Source organism: Schistocerca cancellata, chromosome 8 (genome assembly GCF_023864275.1).
Source record: "Schistocerca cancellata isolate TAMUIC-IGC-003103 chromosome 8, iqSchCanc2.1, whole genome shotgun sequence".
In the NCBI taxonomy this organism is placed as follows: Eukaryota; Metazoa; Arthropoda; class Insecta; order Orthoptera; family Acrididae; genus Schistocerca; species Schistocerca cancellata.
The window spans coordinates 143,115,622-143,135,863 of NC_064633.1; the positions used below are offsets into that span (position 1 = coordinate 143,115,622).

General features: G+C 42.5%; 1 protein-coding gene across 2 annotated transcripts in view; it reads left to right on the forward strand.

Moving 5' to 3' along the window:
* The first annotated feature begins 10,660 nt into the window (after positions 1–10,660).
* LOC126094487 (protein Fe65 homolog) overlaps positions 10,661–20,242 on the forward strand; it is a 262,378-nt gene continuing 252,796 nt past the window's right edge. The window contains exon 1 of one of the 2 annotated variants that reach the window (XM_049908884.1): positions 10,661–10,738. In XM_049908884.1, the coding sequence (XP_049764841.1) occupies positions 10,665–10,738 (74 nt within the window). In that variant the 5' untranslated portion in view covers positions 10,661–10,664. Of the gene's footprint in view, positions 10,739–19,714; positions 19,818–20,242 lie in introns of those variants that run through there. The other variant, XM_049908885.1, reaches the window with a different exon arrangement.

Consider the following 20,242-nt stretch of genomic DNA (forward strand, 5'->3'; position numbering starts at 1 on the left):
CAATTAAACACATATAATATTTGTCATAAAACTTTTTTTATTTTTATAGTCAATAAGTAAGAATATAAAGTACTTTGGAAAAAAGTAGGAATTGATTACAAAAAAATACCTTAATAGAAATATTGTCTACAAAATTATTGAAAACATAGTAAAAATCAATAGATTCAGTCATCAACTAGGAACTTGAGTGCTTTAGAATTTCTAAAGATAGGAACTAAATGAGAAACATCTCTTACTAGTTGTAGAAAATAATTATAGTTTCAGCAGTTTCTAAATATAAAGTTCTCAATAATAAATGTCATTGTACACATAATGTAATAGGTGGTTTCTGAACAGTTTTCTACATCGATATTGTCGCCATCCTCTGGCTCAGCCTCCTGTCGGAGAAACTCGTTGTATATCTCCTCGTGAGTTCTAAGGAGTTGATGCGCCATTTTAGTAAGATACTAGAAGAGAAAACAAAACTCAGATGTAATATAAACATCAATATGGGGTTGAATCCTCCCCACAAAAGAAACTAATAAGTGTGACGTAAACAGAAAAGTGGGGTCGGATCCAACCCGAGCGCGGGTAATGTGGGTTTCGGGTAGAGGGTCGCTACAGGTCACTCACCAGACTGGCGTGGCCTCCTCGGTATTCTCGGGACGACTGGCTGGTAGGGTAGCTGGAACCACAGCGCTCTCAAAAAAGGGAATAGGGAGTTATACGAGGTGCATTCAAGTTCTAAGGCCTCCGATTTTTTTTCTCCGGACTGGAAAGAGATAGAAACACGCGCATTGTTTTAAAATGAGGCTGCGTTCATTGTCAATACGTCCCACAGATGGCAGCACCGTACGGCAGATGGAATTTTACCGCCAGCGGCGAGAATGAGAACTGTTTTAAATACTTAAAGTGGCGACGTTTTCCTTACTTGAACAGCGTGCAATCATTCGTTTTCTGAATTTGCGTGGTGTGAAACCAATTGAAATTCATCGACAGTTGAAGGAGACATGTGGTGATGGAGTTATGGATGTGTCGAAAGTGCGTTCCTTGGTGCGACAGTTTAATGAAGGCAGAACATCGTGTGACAACAAACCGAAACAACCTCGGGCTCGCACAAGCCGGTCTGACGACACGATCGAGAAAGTGGAGAGAATTGTTTTGGGGGATCGCCGAATGACTGTTGAACAGATCGCCTCCAGAGTTGGCATTTCTGTGGGTTCTGTGCACACAATCCTGCATGACGACCTGAAAATGCGAAAAGTGTCATCCAGGTGGGTGCCACGAATGCTGACGGACGACCACACGGCTGCCCGTGTGGCATGTTGCCAAGCAATGTTGACGCGCAACGACAGCACGAATGGGACTCTCTTTTCGTCGGTTGTGACAATGAATGAGACGTGGATGCCATTTTTCAATCCAGAAACAAAGCGCCAGTCAGCTCAATGGAAGCACACAGATTCACCGCCACCAAAAAAAATTCTGGTAACCGCCAGTGCTGAAAAAATGCTGGTGTCCATGTTCTGGGACAGCGAGGGCGTAATCCTTACCCGTTGCGTTCCAAAGGTGCATCCTACGAAAATGTTTTGAAGAACAAATTACTTCCTGCACTGCAACAAAAACGTCCGGGAAAGGCTGCGCGTGTGCTGTTTCACCAAGAAAACTCACCCGCACATCGAGCTAACGTTACGCAACAGTTTCTTCGTGATAACTTTGAAGTGATTCCTCATGCTCCCTACTCACCTGACCTGGCTCCTAGTGACTTTTGGCTTTTTCCAACAATGAAAGACACTGTCCGTGGCCGCACATTCACCAGCCGTGCTGCTATTGCCTCAGCGATTTTCCAGTGGTCAAAACGGACTCCTATAGAAGCCTTCGCCGCTGCCATGGAATCATGGCGTCAGCGTTGTGAAAAATGTGTACGTCTGCAGGGCGATTACGTCGAGAAGTAACGCCAGTTTCATCGATTTCGGGTGAGTAGTTAATTAGAAAAAAATCGGAGGCCTTAGAACTTGAATGCACCTCGTAAACAAAACGGACTCGTTGGGGTCGGATCCAACCCTAACCTTACCGTTAGAGGGTTAAAGGGCGTCCCAGGTGTGATCCACCTTGAAAGTCCTCTCGGCCAACTTGGAAAAGCTTGAGCCTATCAAAATCACGCGTAGGTAATAAACAGCTAGGCCATACACTTCTGTTAGTAAGACATAGGTGTCAGTAGCAGTTACTTATTAAACTTCACGACAGTTCGTACTCTGGTGTTATTCTAACCGTTTTCCGGCAAAATAAAATAACAATTCTTACACAAACGAAGGCCACGCCGCTCTGATTTGTCTACAAACACCAGAGATACCGCATTCGACTGAGAAGACTTCACAGCTTTTGGTCATTCATCTTAGGCGCGTGCGTACTTTCTCCGTGACAGCATTAGTCCCGTTATTTTATAGCCACATCTCGTGTAGATGAGCGTGCAGAGCTACAGCAAACCAGTATCTGGATAGATGACGGTAACATCATCATCATCAACCTGAGTGAAACGTCTCGTCGTCACTTATTGAATGGACTGTGTGTATGATGTTAGGCAAACTACAAACGTATCTTCTGGGGCTGGATGAAAGCATTGTTATATTCGAGGATTTCCGAAAATCGAAAACGCTTTTGATTAGAAAAAGAGTTTTCTCCACAGCTGCCTTTCTTCTCTCCACGAGCCAGATTTTATCACTAGCTTACGATGTAATATCGCCGTTATTAGGTCATATTTGACGCTGTAAAGCTTTATATTGCATGCACCGACTGACGCTTTCCAACAAAGAGCAACTGACGGTGAACGTTTAATGCAGGCATGTTGTGACAGAATAGGGGGCGGGTTGTAATCTAAGGCTTTGTATTATCAGCAGTGAGTTTGAAATATAACGACGGAGGCTGTTATTAGAGTCTTCGTGGTTTATTATCTTTGACGTAAAAATCTGATACTTCGTTGCTGTGCCAGACCCCATACTGTTGTAAAACATGCAACCTGCCGTGTCGTATGTTTATACTGACAGGACATCAGTTCTACCACAATAGTGGATCACTTCCTTTACTCCCTTCATTTGCAACAAACACACGCAGTTATTACTATGTCAAACATTTATTATTTAATTTATTTATCCTCCACTTTCTTGACAGCAACAATCAGTCGTTACATTCATGTAAATCATTGTATCAATGATTTTGAGGCTGCTCTTTTCTATGCTGAATGCTGATCTAAGTTTACAGTATATATCATATAACTTTTTTTTATCAATTTTTATATTACTTTATTATATTTATTTTTTTATTTTTTGCTTTAACATTTCAATTGCTGTTTATACGTGACACTAAATTCAGTTTACGTATAGCATTTTTTTTCCGCTTTCAATCTGGTTTTCCTTTCCTGGTGCGGAGAAAGGGCATAGATTTTAGTAATTACTGCAAATTTCAGAGATGTTATCCACAGATAGTCAGCTTCATATGTATAAACGTGTGCGCTAATCGGAGAATTCATATTTAATTAGTAGTACAAGCTGACCGGTTTCGACGGTTTGTGTTCGGTCTGGAAAACTTCGAAAATATTGGATTTTAGCACAGCTCATTTACGCAAAATGTAATTCTTTTTTAGATTAACTTCCAGGGAAGTTAAAAAAATCGGACATTCTGAAGGATTCATAAAACTTAGCTTAATTTGTCTATCAACTCCTTGTACTCAAGTAACAAATTCCCATTATGTTTCTAAATTTTTGCAAGCGTGATTAACCCACATCAGTTTCCCTCGACTTGTTTCGATTTTCTTAATGCAGTAATTTACCAACAGCCGTATGTATTGTAGAAATTTATTTTATGATCTTCTCATGTGCTACAAGTTTCGGCATTATATTGATGCCATCATTGGGTGTTATTTGACTCATCATTACAACTGCAAGTATGTAGTACTTTGGTATGACAGTAGGTGGCAGGATAATTACTAGAAGTGTAATGCCTGGACAGTACTGCCCATTTTCCTAACAGCTGTCCTACGTGAGCTGACAACATGTTCATCAAAGCGGACAATGTCAACATCAAGGACAGCACTGGATGACATGATTTCTGTGGAAGGAAATTGTAAACACTGGGGATAGCCCCAGGCGATTTGTGGCAGTGTATGCAGAGTGTAACCATCGTGAAAAGTGAAAAGTATTCTTGCAACACTATGGTCGTCCCCATACGAATCGGAAAACCACGGCTGCCATCTCTAAAATGGGGTTCCAGTTACTGCCACACCCACCGTATTTTCCCTACGTGATCCCTTTAATTTCTGAAGGTCCTTCACCCCCCCCCCCCCCCCCCTCGTACCACATCTCTGTGGGCTGTGGCACCCACCACCAGATAACAGTTCCTGGAAGTCTGCGAAATGATATCCGCGCAGAGGTTTGTTGACAGCTTCGAATAGTTGGTAATCAGAAGCAGCCAAAGCAGGAGAATACGGTGAGAGTGGCAGCACCTGCAGCCCTGTTTCAGCGATGGTTGTCCGACTCGCATGGGGACGAGTGTTGCACTCTTGCAACAGCACTTTCCATGATGGTGCACACACTCCTCACGCTGCCACTAACCGCATATGAATATCCCCAGTGTTTACATCCCCCTTCCACAGAAACCACGTCGTCCGGTGCTGTCCTTGACGCTGACGTCCTCTCATGTAATGACAGCAGTTGGTAAGATGGGCTGTACTGTGCAGGGGCTACATTTCTAGAAATTGTCCTACGTCTACGGTTAGACAAAAGTACTTCATACTTGCAACTGTAATGGTGAGTCAATGGCGTACTACTAATGATGGGGAAAAAGTGTAAATCATCATGGAACTCTCCTAGAATGTATCGAGCACCGGAAACGCAGCGATCCGGGTTCGAGTACCGGCTCGGTACACAATTAGTAACGTTACATATACCTTCATTGTTTTGTATACTCCGCCAAAGTGTATCAACCGTCACTATTGTCACATACATCCATTGCAAGCATAAATTGAACGTGGGTAGGGAGATTGAGGCGGGAGTTAGAGTTAGAGAGTTAACTTGGAACTTTGAATTTGAAATGTAGCCCAGTGAAGAGAATCTGTACTACATTACTTCTCCTCCAATTACTAACGAAATTCTCGTTATAATTCTTCCACCAAGTTATGAATTATCGTTCATTAGTGACTTTGGTTACGGAAGCCGCTTAAAATAAATGTTTCAGTAAATTAAAGATAGTCATTGACATCAACATGCTCGTAGGCTTTGTCAGCCGAAGTCAGTGCCCATAAAATTTTTCTTCGTTGTAGTCTGCATAATGACGTTGATTTATATTTTGTAATTTAATGTAGCCTATACCCAGCGGGATGTTATGGACAATGAATCACTTTATTTTGCTATCAGTTTCGATCAAAAACAATATCCACAGGAACGGAAACTATTACATTAGGGTGGCTACGTGTAAAAGCCATTGAGTCATACGACATATGATATTGCAGTGCTGTGTTGTTAAGAAGAACGTTGCAGTGTTCCTTCAAGGAAAATCTGGCTGTGAGTCGTGCACGTATGGCTAAACAGGTTAAGTCGCAAAGCGGGAAATCCGTGATCGAACCCGGTCCGACACAAACTTTCATTGTCGTCAGCTGATGGTTGTTCGTATTCGCAACTGCGAATACATATCGTGTATATCATACTAGTTTATTATTATTATATTAACCATGACATGGAAAATGACCATTCTGTGTCGAAAAAGTTGCTCCAAGATCAGATTCGACTCAGAAATTATATCCTCGACAGTAACATCTCTAATTGCACATTGTCAAATGCTGAAGAAACGTGATGTGCGTGGTACTACGGCGTTTTGCAAGATTTAAACGAAATGCTTTTCAAATAATCATGGTGAGAACTGTTATCTGCCAATGAAAAGAGTACTCGATTTTTGTTTTGTCTTTTATAATGCAACAGAAAGAAAATATATAAATAAAATAATAATATTTGTTTCTTTGCATGACCATCTTTCGCAGCATATCAATGAACACACAGAAACACACTGCTGAACCCAAAACAGGTGAAATCGTAGTTAAATTTCTATGAATACAACTTTCCTGAAGTTATACAAAACCGAACTGAAATGAAAAAATGCAAATTCAGCAAAAGAAGAAGCGAATGTTTGCAAGCCGGAAAATTGCGGAAGCCAACGATTATTTTCGGCTTCAAACTCTGGTAACAAGGAGAGAAAAAGCTGTCGACTCCATAACAAGTAATAAAGAGCAATAAACACCAACGACCCCTGATGATCTTTCGTAAATAAAAGCAAAAACGCGTCTCATGTAAATTACTCGTAAACTGCAGTACGCGTGGAAAGAAATTGTGTATTGCAGTAAGCTTAAGATGGAAAAAATGGAGGATTTCAGTCTGTAGCAGAACCGCAGATACGTACAAGTGAACAAAAAAAAAAAAAAAAAAAAAAAAGAATCATATAACTAATTTTTTGAGTTGGAAATTAAAAATTAATTACTACCCCTGTAAGTTGATAAATAAAACTTAATTATTACCCCTGTAAGGTGACTTACCTTAATAGGTCTCGGTGTATTCACAATACTTCTGAATTACAGGATAGTTAACATTAAACGTTCGCTGCCTGAGCCAGCGTAGATGGAAAAATATTTACCGTATGGGTATCCGACTTAATAAGGATGATGTTGAGATTGTGCGCTGTAATATTTGCTTTGTTAGTAGTGTTAAGTGTTATGACTTGCCGTTAATCACCGGTACTGGTGCGACGACGTAGAGTTGAACCACAAGCGTCAGTGTGCATTAAAGTTGAGGACAAGGTGAGCAGGGGTGTGCTAGTAACGCTGTTTTATGAAAACAGCATCAATAGTGTCGCTGGTCTTCGCGAGTATCGTCGCTTTTAAGGAATATGCCGAGATCTTCTGTCCGCACCGGGATTGAGGAACATAATTCGGGAGGTCGATTTAAATGGCGATTTGCGAATTGCTCCTGGGAGAGGCAGACCGCCAATTGCTCGACAAATTGTTGAAGTAGTTACTGTTGCCGTGTCGGAGAACGATGGACGCAAAGTGCGATCTTCAAGCAGTGCTTGGGCTGTGTCACTACAGCTAAATATTCCATGGTCCACCGTTCGGAAAGTGCTGCGAACAATTGTGAAGTAGTATCTCTAGCGCGGTTCCAGGCTGTAGTGGATTCAAGATGGTCCTGACACTGAGCAATGTTTATAACCTGGAACGTAAGTACGGTACGCAATTTTTCAAATGTTACCTTCTCACATGGAAATTGAAATGTGGTTCTCTGGATGGTTTATTCGTTATCTCTCTTCCCCACGTCCTTGCCAATGTTTCGGTAAAGTTTCATGATGGCTCCTTTTTCATGGAGACCCTCTCAGGTGGCGAAAATTTAGTTATACGAGGGTCACTCCAAAAGAAATGCACACTTTTTTTTTGATCCATATTTTATTCTACATGTTTGAAAGTTTTACAGTGTGCAGATACATCCTTTAGGAACAATATTTTGATTTCTGCACATAATTTCAATCCCTCTCATCTGCTTTACGCCATCTTGGAACCAGCGCTTGTATACCCGCACGGTGAAATTCTGGACGAACTTGTTGGAGCCACTGTTTGGCAGCGTGCACAAGGGAGTCATCATCTTCAAACCTTGCTCCACGAACAGAGTCTTTCAATTTCCCAAAGAGATGATAGTGACATGGAGCCAGGTCGGGACTGTAAGGCGGGTGTTTCAGTGTTGTCCATCCGAGTATTGTGATCGCTTCCATGTTTTTTTGATTGACATGTCGCCGTGAATTGTCGTGCAACAGCAAAACATCCTGCTTTTGCCGATGTAGTAGAAGACGACTCAGTGTCGTTACATATGCATCAGAATTTATGGTAGTTCCAGTTGGCATGATGTCCACAAGCAAGAGTCCTTCGGGCTTGGTTCAAATGGCTCTGAGCACTGTGGGACTTCTGAGGTCATCAGTCTCCTAGAACTTAGAACTACTTAAAGCTAACTAACCTAAGGACATCGCACACATCCATGGGCGAGGCAGAATTCGAACCTGCGACCGTAGCGGTTGCGTAGCTCCAAACTGAAGCGACTAGAACCGCTCGGCCACTCCAGCCGGCAGTCCTTCACAATCGAAAAACACCGTAGCCAGAACTTTCCCAGCAGAAGGTGGGGTTTTGAATTTTTTTTCTTGAGTGAATTTGTATGATGCCACTCCATTGATTGCCTCTTTGGTAAAAAATGATGGAGTCATGTTTCATCACCTGTCACAATTCTTCCAAGAAATTCATCTCCACCATTCATGTACTGTTCCAAAAGTTCTCTGCATACCGTTTTTCTTGTTTCTTTGTAAGCCACTGTCAATATCCTGGGAACCGACCTGGCACAAACCTTTTTTAACGCCAACACTTCCAGTATTCTGCAGACACTTCCTTCCCCTATCCCAACGTAGCGTGACAATTCATTCACTGTGATGCGTTTGTCAGCAGTCACCAACTGGTTAACTCTCTGCACATTGTCTGGAGTGTGTGCAGTACGAGGCCGGCCGCTGCTTGGACAATCCTCAATATTGCCGTGCCCGCTTTCATCACGTAACCTGCTTGCTCACCGACTAAGTGTACTGCGATCGACAGCAGCATCTCCATACACATTCTTCAACCTCTTGTGGATGTTTCCCACTGTCTCGTTTTCACAGCACAGGAATTCTATGACAGAACGTCGCTTCTGACGAACGTCGAGTGTAGCAGCCATCTTGAAGACATGCTGTGACGGCGCCACTCACTGGAACAGGTTGAAATAAGTTTGAAAACAAGCGGGAAGGATGTATCTACACACTGTAAAACTTTCACATATGCAGAATGAAAACTGTATTTCTAGAAAAATAGTGTGCATTTCTTTTGGAATGACCCTCGTAGCAATGAATCGCTAAAGATTCGCGAAGGAACTTGCCCCCCTTCTTGCAGCGGTGTACCGAAGGTCTCTAGAAGAGCGTAGCGTTCCAAGGGATTGGAAAAGGGCACAGGTCATCCCCGTTTTCAAGAAGGGACGGCGAACAGATGTGCAGTAGACCTATATCTCTAACGTCGATCAGTTATAGAATTTTGGAACACGTATTATGTTCGAGTATAATGACTTTTCTGGAGACTAGAAATCTACTCTGTAGGAATCAGCATGGGTTTCGAAAAAGACGATCGTGTGAAACCCAGCTTGCGCTATTCGTTCACGAGACTCTGAGGGCCATAGACACGGGTTCCCAGGTAGATGCCGTGTTTCTTGACTTCCGCAAGGCGTTCGATACAGTTCCCCACAGTCGTTTAATGAACAAAGTAAGAGCATATGGACTATCAGACCAATTGTGTGATTGGATTGAAGAGTTCCTAGATAACAGAACGCAGCATGTCATTCTCAACGTAGAGAAGTCTTCCAAAGTAAGAGTGATTCCAGGTGTACCGCAGGGGAGTGTCGAAGGACCGTTGCTATTCACAGTATACATAAATGACCTTGTGGATGACATCGGAAGTTCACTGAGGCTTTTTGCGGATGATGCTGTGGTATATCGAGAGGTTGTAACAATGGAAAATTGTACTGAAATGCAGGAGGATCTGCAGCGAATTGACGCATGGTGCAGGGAATGGCAATTGAATCTCAGTGTAGACAAGTGTAATGTGCTGCGAATAGATAGAAAGAAAGATCCCTTATCATTTCGCTACAATATAGCAGGTCAGCAACTGGAAGCAGTTAATTCCATAAATTATCTGGGAGTACGCATTAGGAGTGATTTAAAATGGAATGATCAAATAAAGTTGATCGTCGGTAAAGCAGATGCCAGACTGAGATTCATTGGAAGAATCCTAAGGAAATGCAATCCGAAAACGAAGGAAATAGGTTACAGTACGCTTGTCCGCCCACTGCTTGAATACTGCTCAGCAGTGTGGGATCCGTACCAGATAGGGTTGATAGAAGAGATAGAGAAGATCCAACAGAGAGCAGCGCGCTTCGTTACAGGATCATTTAGTAATCACGAAAGCGTTGCGGAGATGATAGATAAACTCCAGAGGAAGAGTTTGCAGGAGAGACGCTGAGTAACTCGGTACGGGCTTTTGTCGAAGTTCGAGAACATACCTTCACCGAGGAGTCAAACAGTATATTGCTCCCTCCCACGTATATCTCGCGAAGAGACCATGAGGTTAAGATCAGAGAGATTAGAGGCATACCGACAATCCTTCTTTCCACGAACAATACGAGACTGGAATAGAAGAGAGAACCGATAGAGGTACTCAAGGTACCCTCTGCCACACACCGCCAGGTGGCTTGCGGAGTATGGATGTAGATGTAGCTGTAGAAGAGATGCTGAGAGGAGAGGTCTTGACGTGGTGTGTGACGTGGTGTTTTGCAGAGAACGGGCTGCTGAGCTACCGGAACCCCAACTACCACCTGGACCCGGCGCGGCTCGACGATGCGCTCAACTCCAACACGGAGCAGCTGTACGAGGAGCTGTTCAGCGAGCTGGACGCCGTGTGCAACCTGTCGGCGGCGCGCGCCGGCGGGGGCGGCGTCGGCGTCGGCAAGCAGCCGCAGCAGCAGCAGCAGCAGGCGGCGCCCACCGCCCCCGCTTCGGGCCCGGGCCGGCGCGCCTACGCCGCCCTCGACATCGGCTCCATGGGCGTCGACGTCAGCACCGGGCCCGTCACGGCGCTCGGCGACGCCGCCGACGACAACCTCAACAACGCCAGGTGAGTGCCGGCCAGCGCTACACGGTAGTTTTCTGCGCAGCAGTCCACGTATTCAGCAACCGTCAAACACAGTCTTCAGTCGTCCTCACGTGGGATGCCCCCTGTTCACACAGCTCGCATCGTCCAGGACTGGTTTTTAGAGCACGAGGATGAATAGTCGCAACTCCACTGACCACCAGTCACCAGATCTCACTATCACTGAGCCTTTGTGATATATTTTGGAGGTAACGGTAGTTGTTGGCTATCCACCTGTACGACGTGTGGCTAGAAAAAAACCGGACTAGTACTGGTGAAACAATAAAGCGAATACAATAAGGCTGAAAGTCGCGTGGCCGTCACGTGACTCTCGCTGCGCCTACTGCTCGAGTTTCATCTGCCTCCTGCACTCAGTCTGCCCGTAGCGTCTGTTTTAAGTAGTTGACGTTTTGTCTGTGCGTCGGAAAATGTTGAGTGTACAGAAAGAACAGCGTGTTAACATCAAATTTTGTTTCAAACTAGGAAAATCAGCAAGTGAACCGTTTGTAATGTTACAACAAGTGTACGGCGATGATTGTTTATCGCGAACACAAGTGTTTGAGTGGTTTAAACGATTTAAAGATGGCCGCGAAGACACCAGTGATGACACTCGCACTGGCAGACCATTGTCAGCAAAAACTGATGCAAACATTGAAAAAATCGGTAAACTTGTTCGACAAGATCGCTGCTCTGCTCTGATTGTTAAACGGCAATCTTGTCGAACAAGTTTACCGATTTTTTCAATGTTTGCATCAGTTTTTGCTGACAATGGTCTGCCAGTGCGAGTGTCATCACTGGTGTCTTCGCGGCCATCTTTAAATCGTTTAAACCACTCAAACACTTGTGTTCGCGATAAACAATCATCGCCGTACACTTGTTGTAACATTACAAACGTTTCACTTGCAGATTTTCCTAGTTTGAAACAAAATTTGATGTTAACACGCTGTTCTTTCTGTACACTCAACATTTTCCGACGCACAGACAAAACGTCAACTACTTAAAACAGACGCCACGGGCAGACTGAGTGCAGGAGGCAGATGAAACTCGAGCAGTAGGCACAGCGAGAGTCACGTGACGGCCACGCGACTTTCAGCCTTATTGTATTCGCTTTATTGTTTCACCAGTACTAGTCCGGTTTTTTTCTAGCCACACCTCGTATCATCGTTACCTAAACTTGTGAGTATATTCCAAGAAGAATGATATAAGTTTCCCTTGAAAGCCATACAGAACCTGTATTTATCCATTCCGACACAACTGTAAGCTGTTTCGAATGCCTATGGTTTTCCTACACGGCATTGGACACGGTAATGTGCTGTGTTTGTGGTGTTTCCAGATTTTTCCACATCCCCTGCACCTGTTGCGCAAACCACACACCTTGATTATGAAACGGGACGGGCGTAAAATAGCTGCGTTATATCTGTAGCGATCGTCGCAGACGAGCGAAGGAAGCACTGCAAGGAAATCAACCGGTGATGTAGACTACCGTCTTGCAATTTGTGGTTAATTTTGCCTACCACGTTTGCAAAAGAGAACAAACTCATTTCTTAAAACAGAGCTCTTTAGTGTTGGGTGATTGAAAACATTGTGCACAAGTTTAATGAGCTGACAGAGGAGTCCAATAACAACTATTTTAGAATAGGAACTTACAGTCTTGGACGTAAAAGTGAGCCGGTGGAAGCTTACGAATGTCAGCAACAAGAAGGACAGTCAACGCATATGCGCAGTATGTTACACAAAAGTAAGGTACAGTTTCCGTGTACGTCATTCGAGCGTCATGTGCGTGACATAGTTCCCGAAGAAGAAATACTTCTCACCAGCATGAGGTTCGTCCGATGCCTTGTGTGCTTGGTAAATGGCGCCATAATTCTTTGCAAAGGTGCTACACCTGTATTGAATTTTCTCGTCGCCCTTGTATCTTTACTAATTTAAGGCGCGTAGGCAGTGATTGTCCTTTTTTGTTCCTGACATTCCAAAGCTATCATCGTATCAGGTTGACTTCGAAGACTACAAATTCCTATTGCAGAGTTGTTGTGTTTCGACTCCACTATCAGTTCCTTCCATTTGTTCGCAATCTTTTGAATCAAGTCGTATATGCGTAACGCTGAGTTGCGCACGCAATTTACGTCTATGTCATTTATTTTACGATGTTATACAACCTTTAACCGCTGATATCATTACTTGACATACACTTATAACTAACTGTACCAAACTGGCGCATTTTTGACAACTATTGACTGCGTCAGTGCCTTGTAACAACATACTTTGGTACCACGCAAGCCGGCCGCGGTGGTCTAGCGGTTCTAGGCGCTTAGTCCGGAGCCGCGCGACTGCTACGGTCGCAGGTTCGAATCCTGCCTCGGGCATGGATGTGTGTGATGTCCTTAGGTGAGTTAGGTTTAAGTAGTTCTAAGTTCTAGGGGACTGATGACCATAGATGTTAAGTCCCATAGTGCTCAGAGCCATTTTGTACCACGCAAGTTCACACACTAAATGCCTTTAACCATTCTTTGTAACAAATCATACCAAACTACGCTTTTCATATTATTCTCTGTGTGCCAGTATATTCGCAATACATGCTATAATATTAAAACCGCCAAACAAGGGACACAACAGCAAGTGATGCAATCCAATGCGGACGTCTCCCAAATTCTGCTTGTGGCGTAGAAAGCGATCTTCCATCCTATTGGCTACATTGTTCTCCACCAGATCCTCGTCCACGTTTGCTTTCAAGTCCCATGCGAGGACGGCTTGTGGTGTTCATTCGAATACAACATCCGAGAACGACATATTTAAATATCGGCTCTTGTCTGTAGCTCTCGATATCAGAAAGATAACAGTTGTTGATTATCCGTTACTCTCGTAAAAGGCCTCGGGTGCATATTCGTATCACCTAATATAAACCAAACTCCACTGCAAAACCTTAGAAATAGGTTGTGTTGTGTTAGTTAATCTTCATTTCGTAGCGTCGTAATAACTATCAGTAACGTGCTCATTATCAAGCGGCGATGTAAGACTACAATAAGCGAAAGAATCTTCCTTTGTATCGAGTAGTTTCCTTGGTATTGAGCGAGAAAGTCTGCCTGAGTTAGAAAACACGTTAGTCGCAAAAAAGTGTTCTTTTTATGCGAAAGTAAATTGTTATCCGTAGAATTAGTTTCAGAAACTGTTGTACCTTTCCTTCATTTGCATAAAACTAATTTATATAGAGTCGCAGTAGACGGCATGAAATCTCATATACGTAACGCAGATTCTCTAGGTAAACATCCGAGAATCCAGGACTTTGCAGATAGAGCCCTCTGAGTTGCTGAAACTTACGGTGCTCTTAGCAGTTTGGCTATATTTCGAAACATTCTCGGATATGTATTTGAATCCTTAAAGTTCTCGATTCTGACCACCACTTTGCTCCATTTCGTTAAAGAGAGATTGAAGAACGTACTGTCACCATCACTACGCAAATAGTTATAAAAGCAACTGTAGAAAGGTAGGTAGGTGGTAAGTTCCTAGGCTTACACACTACTTAATCTGTCGGCAACACACACACCCATGGCCGAGGGAGGACTCGAACCTCAGACGGGGGAAGCCGCGCGTACCGTGGCAAACCGCTTTGGACCGCGCGGCTGTAGAAAGCTCAGGCAAACTGAAGGTGATGCAAACCAATCTGTTTCGCCGTAATCTGACGCAAGTGGCAGCGTACCACTGCCAATATGGAAACAACTCCATTCCAAGTACGAATGACTCGGATTTAATTATTTTTATTTAATACAATCTGAATCGTTCGTAGGTGCTTGGCAGAGAATGACTATAATAATTGTAAAGGGAAACACTTGTTTGATGATTCGAAACTACGATTTATCCGTTTTAAGGAGGTAATGATTTACAGCTTGTATATACTTCTGAAAAATCATTATTTCGCACAATAGTTGTATTTTACTTCCACATCAAAATTACTGGTTTTGGTGGAACAAATGACCATCCTCAGACATAAAGGACGACATTAATTAGAGGACATGCTTCCGAACGTGATCATTTGTAACTAGATCAACGTTGTTCGAAACTACATTCTATAATTTTTTGCGCCTAATGTAAAACGTTGATCAAGGTGCAAATGATCATGTTTGGACGCATGTCACATAACTAAATTCGTTCTACATCCCTGAGAATGATCTGTTATTTAATCATAATATATGGTTTTAATAAGGAAGTGACATATAAATATTACGTGAAACCATAATTATTTATTCACAAACCAGTTTTCAGCTGCTTAGAACCTCATCAGCTGAAAACAGAATGTTGCGATCAGATGTCGTGCGACTTATTCAGGCATTAGTGATACAGATTTCTTGCAAAGCAAAGAATTACTTTTTAATGCATTACCAAGGAAATCGTTACATTTTAAAATGAATAAAAAATTGGCTTCGTCACTTTAATCCGGATTTCTTGCATATGCGTAAATGAAACTTAATTTAGCAGATGACACTATTAGAAATTATTTGAAATCTATAAACTTATGGCTTAGAATGCTTAGTTTTAAACATACGTAATTTCTTTTTCTCCGTACATAAAATTGTTATTTATACATATGTGACAAAACAAGACTGCAGTATTGAAGTTTAATTTATTATTTAATTCAATAATGTAACGATTTTCTGTGTAAGAATTCATGTATCACTAATATCTCAGTAAGTAGCACGTCAGGTTTTATGTTGTTGTTACAGTCACTTGTCACTTGATGATGCCATATAAAGGCGAGAACCGTTTTGTGAGTAAACAAAAAAAAAAAAACAGTTACGGAATATTGAGCAAGTGTCTCCTGTTTCCTTCTTGTTTTCATTTATATATTTATTGCTGCTATTCACATCAGGATCTGTTGTTCTGTGGCTAAAGCCGTCGCATAAACGACACAACAAGTAAGAACTTTGTTTGTGGGATAATATGACGTAGGCAAAAATATGAACAATTACAGTGTGTCTGAGTATCTGTAACTATGTTTCTGAACAAAGTCAATCATTTGCATAACATGTTCGGTGTACCCAATTCGAAATGTCTCGATTTTTTAAAATCTTTCATTACGTATTCAAAAGAACTGAGCTTGCTGTTGTAAATCTTTCCTGTCTTAGCATAATAGCCAGTAGGCTCTAAGTTGGGACAGGGATTTCAGTTCCGGTATTTGCCTGATAAATAAGGAAAATCTCCCAAAAACCGTGGTTCTAACTATTTTAATCTGTTTCTGGGAAATGCTGACCACTCTCCGAGGTCAAAAACAAAATTTTGTACGTATTTTTGGAACCGCTAGTACGTTGCAGTTAGCGCCATAAGGAGTTGAGGAAATAATGTCTTCAGCTGAGGCTTGCTTATCAATGAATGATACCCAGAGACGCTGCATCTAAACGGTAGTGCCGCTTACGCTACACAGGGTCCCTGCAGAGCGAGCTTTTAAGGCTGCGGCTAATCCCTTCGGCACTGGCCGGGGCTTCGCTGGACAGTGCATGGAGCACACTGCTCGCCGAGAAAGAAAACATACTGTCTTCCGCACATCACGAGTTTCGGCACTCCATTTCATCATATGCGTTGTTTAACTAGCCTTAATTCGCTGCACGGTGTCACCGATCACTTACCCAATATATGGAATGATTCAATTGCGCGTACCTCTGGGTTTTACGTAATCTGCAGCACCCTCAAATACCATGCACAAAATTTACATATTCTCTCACACCCTATGCACAAACTGCTAGTCTACAAGTAAAATAAACAGGACCTTCCTGTACGAATTTTAATGCAGTTAAACTTTGTAATGGGGTACGTTTTCGCAAGAGGCCGTATTTTTCGAATTATTCAAGGAAAACGTACAAAAATTACATTCAGATGCGTTTTTCTTGAATAACTGGAAAACTATGGCCGACAGAGAAAACGTAAACAGTATAAAATTTGAGTGGATTAGCTTCCTACAAAAATTCCTGTTCATTTCTTCTGTAGGGCTAATATTTGCACATAACAAGTGAGAACATGTAAAACTCTTGCACGTGGTATTTGAAGGCATTGCGGGTTGCATAAAACCCTATGGTAGGCGCAGCTGAATCCACCTGTACATTTCGTGCTTTAGCTCTTGAAGGAGACAATGATTTAAATTTAGGAAGCTTTGAAATCTTGAGACGTTGTGTATTTACATGGCGGCAGAAATGTATATACTGTCCAGTCCTCGTATGCGATGCAACATATCTACCCAGACCACAATTTGCTTCTCCAGTCAAATTTACACATATCTCGAACACTTTTGGAACGATACGGTGCAGTGAATAAAGGTATGTTCACACAGGACATGTTTTTGGTAATGTGTAGCTGCAGTAGTGTTGCCATCAATATTGCTGCAATAGTATATGGCATTATTTCGGAATGGCCGGACAGTATTGCTGAGGGAGTAGTCTGTTGCAGGGAATTTGCGATTTACTGACGAACTGTTTGTCCGTACTGTCCACCAATGGCGGAAAATATTTCGTATGACCAGGCCATGTAGAGGGCGTCCCGGGAGGAATGGCCAGTATTCAGGGATGTGACAGGTACGATCATTCGATGCAAAAAAAAAAATCTAGTTGACACGGGCTCTTAAATACATACCTTAAGCGGCGTTATGAGCACTTCTTCGTCTTCGTTAATGTGAAACAGATCTTTTCTATTACAAGTTCTTTGCTTTCCGTATGTTGATAGTTGGTAGTATGGAAGCAAACAAGAAAAAAGTCCAGTAAACATGGGCTCTAAAGTGGATATCTTTATGGCTTTGAGCACTTGTTCATCTTTGATACTATGAAACGTATCTCTTCTGCAGCAAGCTCTTTGGTTTCGATATTTTTCTAAGAGGTAGTATGGACCAAAACAAGTGCTCACAGCTCTTAAGGCGTGCATTTTAGAGATCATGTTTACTAGCTTTTTTGTTTTGAATAATCGTTCCTGTCATATCCCCGAGTAATGACGATTCCTCCTCTACACCCTGTATGTCTGTCCTTGTCTGTATGTGTATCCCTCTCAGCCTCAGCTTTGCTTCCTCTTTTTCATGCCGACAGCCGTTGCAGTACCAAGTCATGCGAAACAATATTACTGCGTTTCATTTCGAAAGCTGGAGCACGTACATAGAAACACTCGAATTGTTTGTCACCTACAGGACTGCAGAAGTGGGCAGATGAGACAACCATGAAATCCGTAAATGTGGTACGCACATCTGCGACCAGAGATAGGGACCACAGAAAATAATACATGCTAAGACGAAAATCTGGAGAGGTACACTCTCACTGTTACACTCGTAGTAAAATATCTGCAGCAGTGTACCATAATTTTATCCTGCATAGGTTCTTAAAACGTTTTTGAAGTTGCGTCACGTTTGTTCCATTGACAGCAATTTGCCAACTTTTTCTTTTATTACGGTCTTGTACACATTACTTTTTGCGACCCACAACTCTGGTCGTAGATGTATCGCATTTAGTAAATTAACAGTTCTGTACTGTACTGGTGATCCCCAATATCTAAGGCGCTGCAGTCATGGACTGTGCGGCTGGTCCCGGCGGAGGTTCGAGTCCTCCCTCGCGCATGGGTGTGTGTGTTTGTCCTTAGGACAATTTAGGTTAAGTAGTGTGTAAGCTTAGGGACTGATGACCTTAGCAGTTAAGTCCCATAAGATTTCACACACACATTTGAAGATTTTTTGAACCCCACTAAAATATTAATATAAACTTTTGACTGTTATTTCAAACTACTTTAATGAATTCCTTGAGTGCTCCACCGAAGTGTTGTGGAAACGCCTTGTGTCCAAAGGCATATCGATGAAATGTACACTTTAAAGAGGCACCTCGAACTCCTGTGGGAATCAGCACCTGACGAAAACTGAAGGGTGATGGCCAGTCTGCTTCTATCTGGTATACAGTCATTCACATTGGTGTTGGTGTTACCAATTTCTGGATTTGTCAAAATCGTCCTGAGCGTCCTGGAAAAGATGTGTATCAGTTATTAGTTCACAAGTTAAAAGTTTCGGAAGCAGCTGGCTCACTTAAAAAAGAACACATCCCCGAAGTCCATTTCTCTTTCCTTCTAATTTTTTCCCTTGGGGAATGCAAATGCAAGAGAACCACTGTGACTTCCACTATCTCGCTTTCGTCGATTTCTCGGCTATAGTATAGCTCGTGTAAACGCTCATGGTCCGGAACTGTATTGCCGCAAATATTAACGGGCAACAGTGGATGTAATGTTGCCAAACATGTGGCTGCTATTCGTGTGACCGCAATGTTACCAAACAACATTGTCGGGCTACATTGGCAGCAGTATGCAATTTTTATAGCCCGTGTGGACATACCTTGAGGGAATACCCAGGTTTGAATCCCGTCCGACAACCCAAGTTTAGGTTTTCAGTGGTTTGCCTTAAAAAATTTTCTTTTCCGTTATATCCTTGTCAGACATCCGACAAATAGAGTTGATTATTATATTCATTCGCCATCTTAATGGAATTACGAATTTCCATATCCGCTAAGATATCACAGATTTAATTATGCTGATAAGTAGGCGAGGATATAGGATTCAATGGTATATTGCTGGCTTCTCGTTCCGTAAGCCAACATACCCGGAAATCAATCATAGAAGTCTAAAGTAATCAGAAATTTACGTATGCTGCTTGGGTCCTTCCGTCAGTGCCTGTCTCAAATCTACTGCTACAATCTGCGGCGTGCAATCAGTAAAGGCCGAAATGAGATACAACGTGCAGGCAGCAGCCAGGGCCACGAAGGGAGGAAATGTGGATGGAGGGAGGGCTGATGTATTGGTCTGACTTGAATGTATTAACCTCAATTGTCGGCGCGGGACTGTGTTAGGGACTTGCGTGTGCTGGTACCAGTGGCCGCAGTGCAGATGATCGGGAGATATCTCCAAGCCTTACGACTTAACGTCGGTATTTTCCGTGCGCTGTCTGCTGCCTTGTGACTTCCTGAACTGTAGCCAGTCGACGTTTGTACTGAAAACTTCTGTGACCTCGAAGTACAATGAATGAAACGACTAGCACTTCTCAAGGCCCAGCTTGTGACCAGTTTTGGTAAGTTAAGTAAAACGCCTGTTACTTTATCACTAAGGATGTAGTCTGCATTAACAATAAAAAGTTTCCTTCTGGTTCCTCGGTTTTCACAATTATGGAGCTTTGCTGTTTTTCGTGTGTATCATGTCCGCCATCGTTAAGAGTCACTGACTTCACATGATGAGTGGACTTCAGATATTTAACTTCAGCTACAGACCAGAGTAACAGTATTAAACAGCATTGCCGGCATGTAATTTGGTTGAAATAAATTAGATTTGCAGCGTTGTTGTTTATTCGGCATGAACTTGTGTAAGGCTTAAGTTATTCTCGGCGAATCATTTTGCCGGTATATTGCTACTTTTTTATTTTGGTACTTTGGGAGAAATAAATGCTATTCTTTTTTCCTCTTTGTCTTCCATTTACTGATTCCGAATTTCTCAATGCTA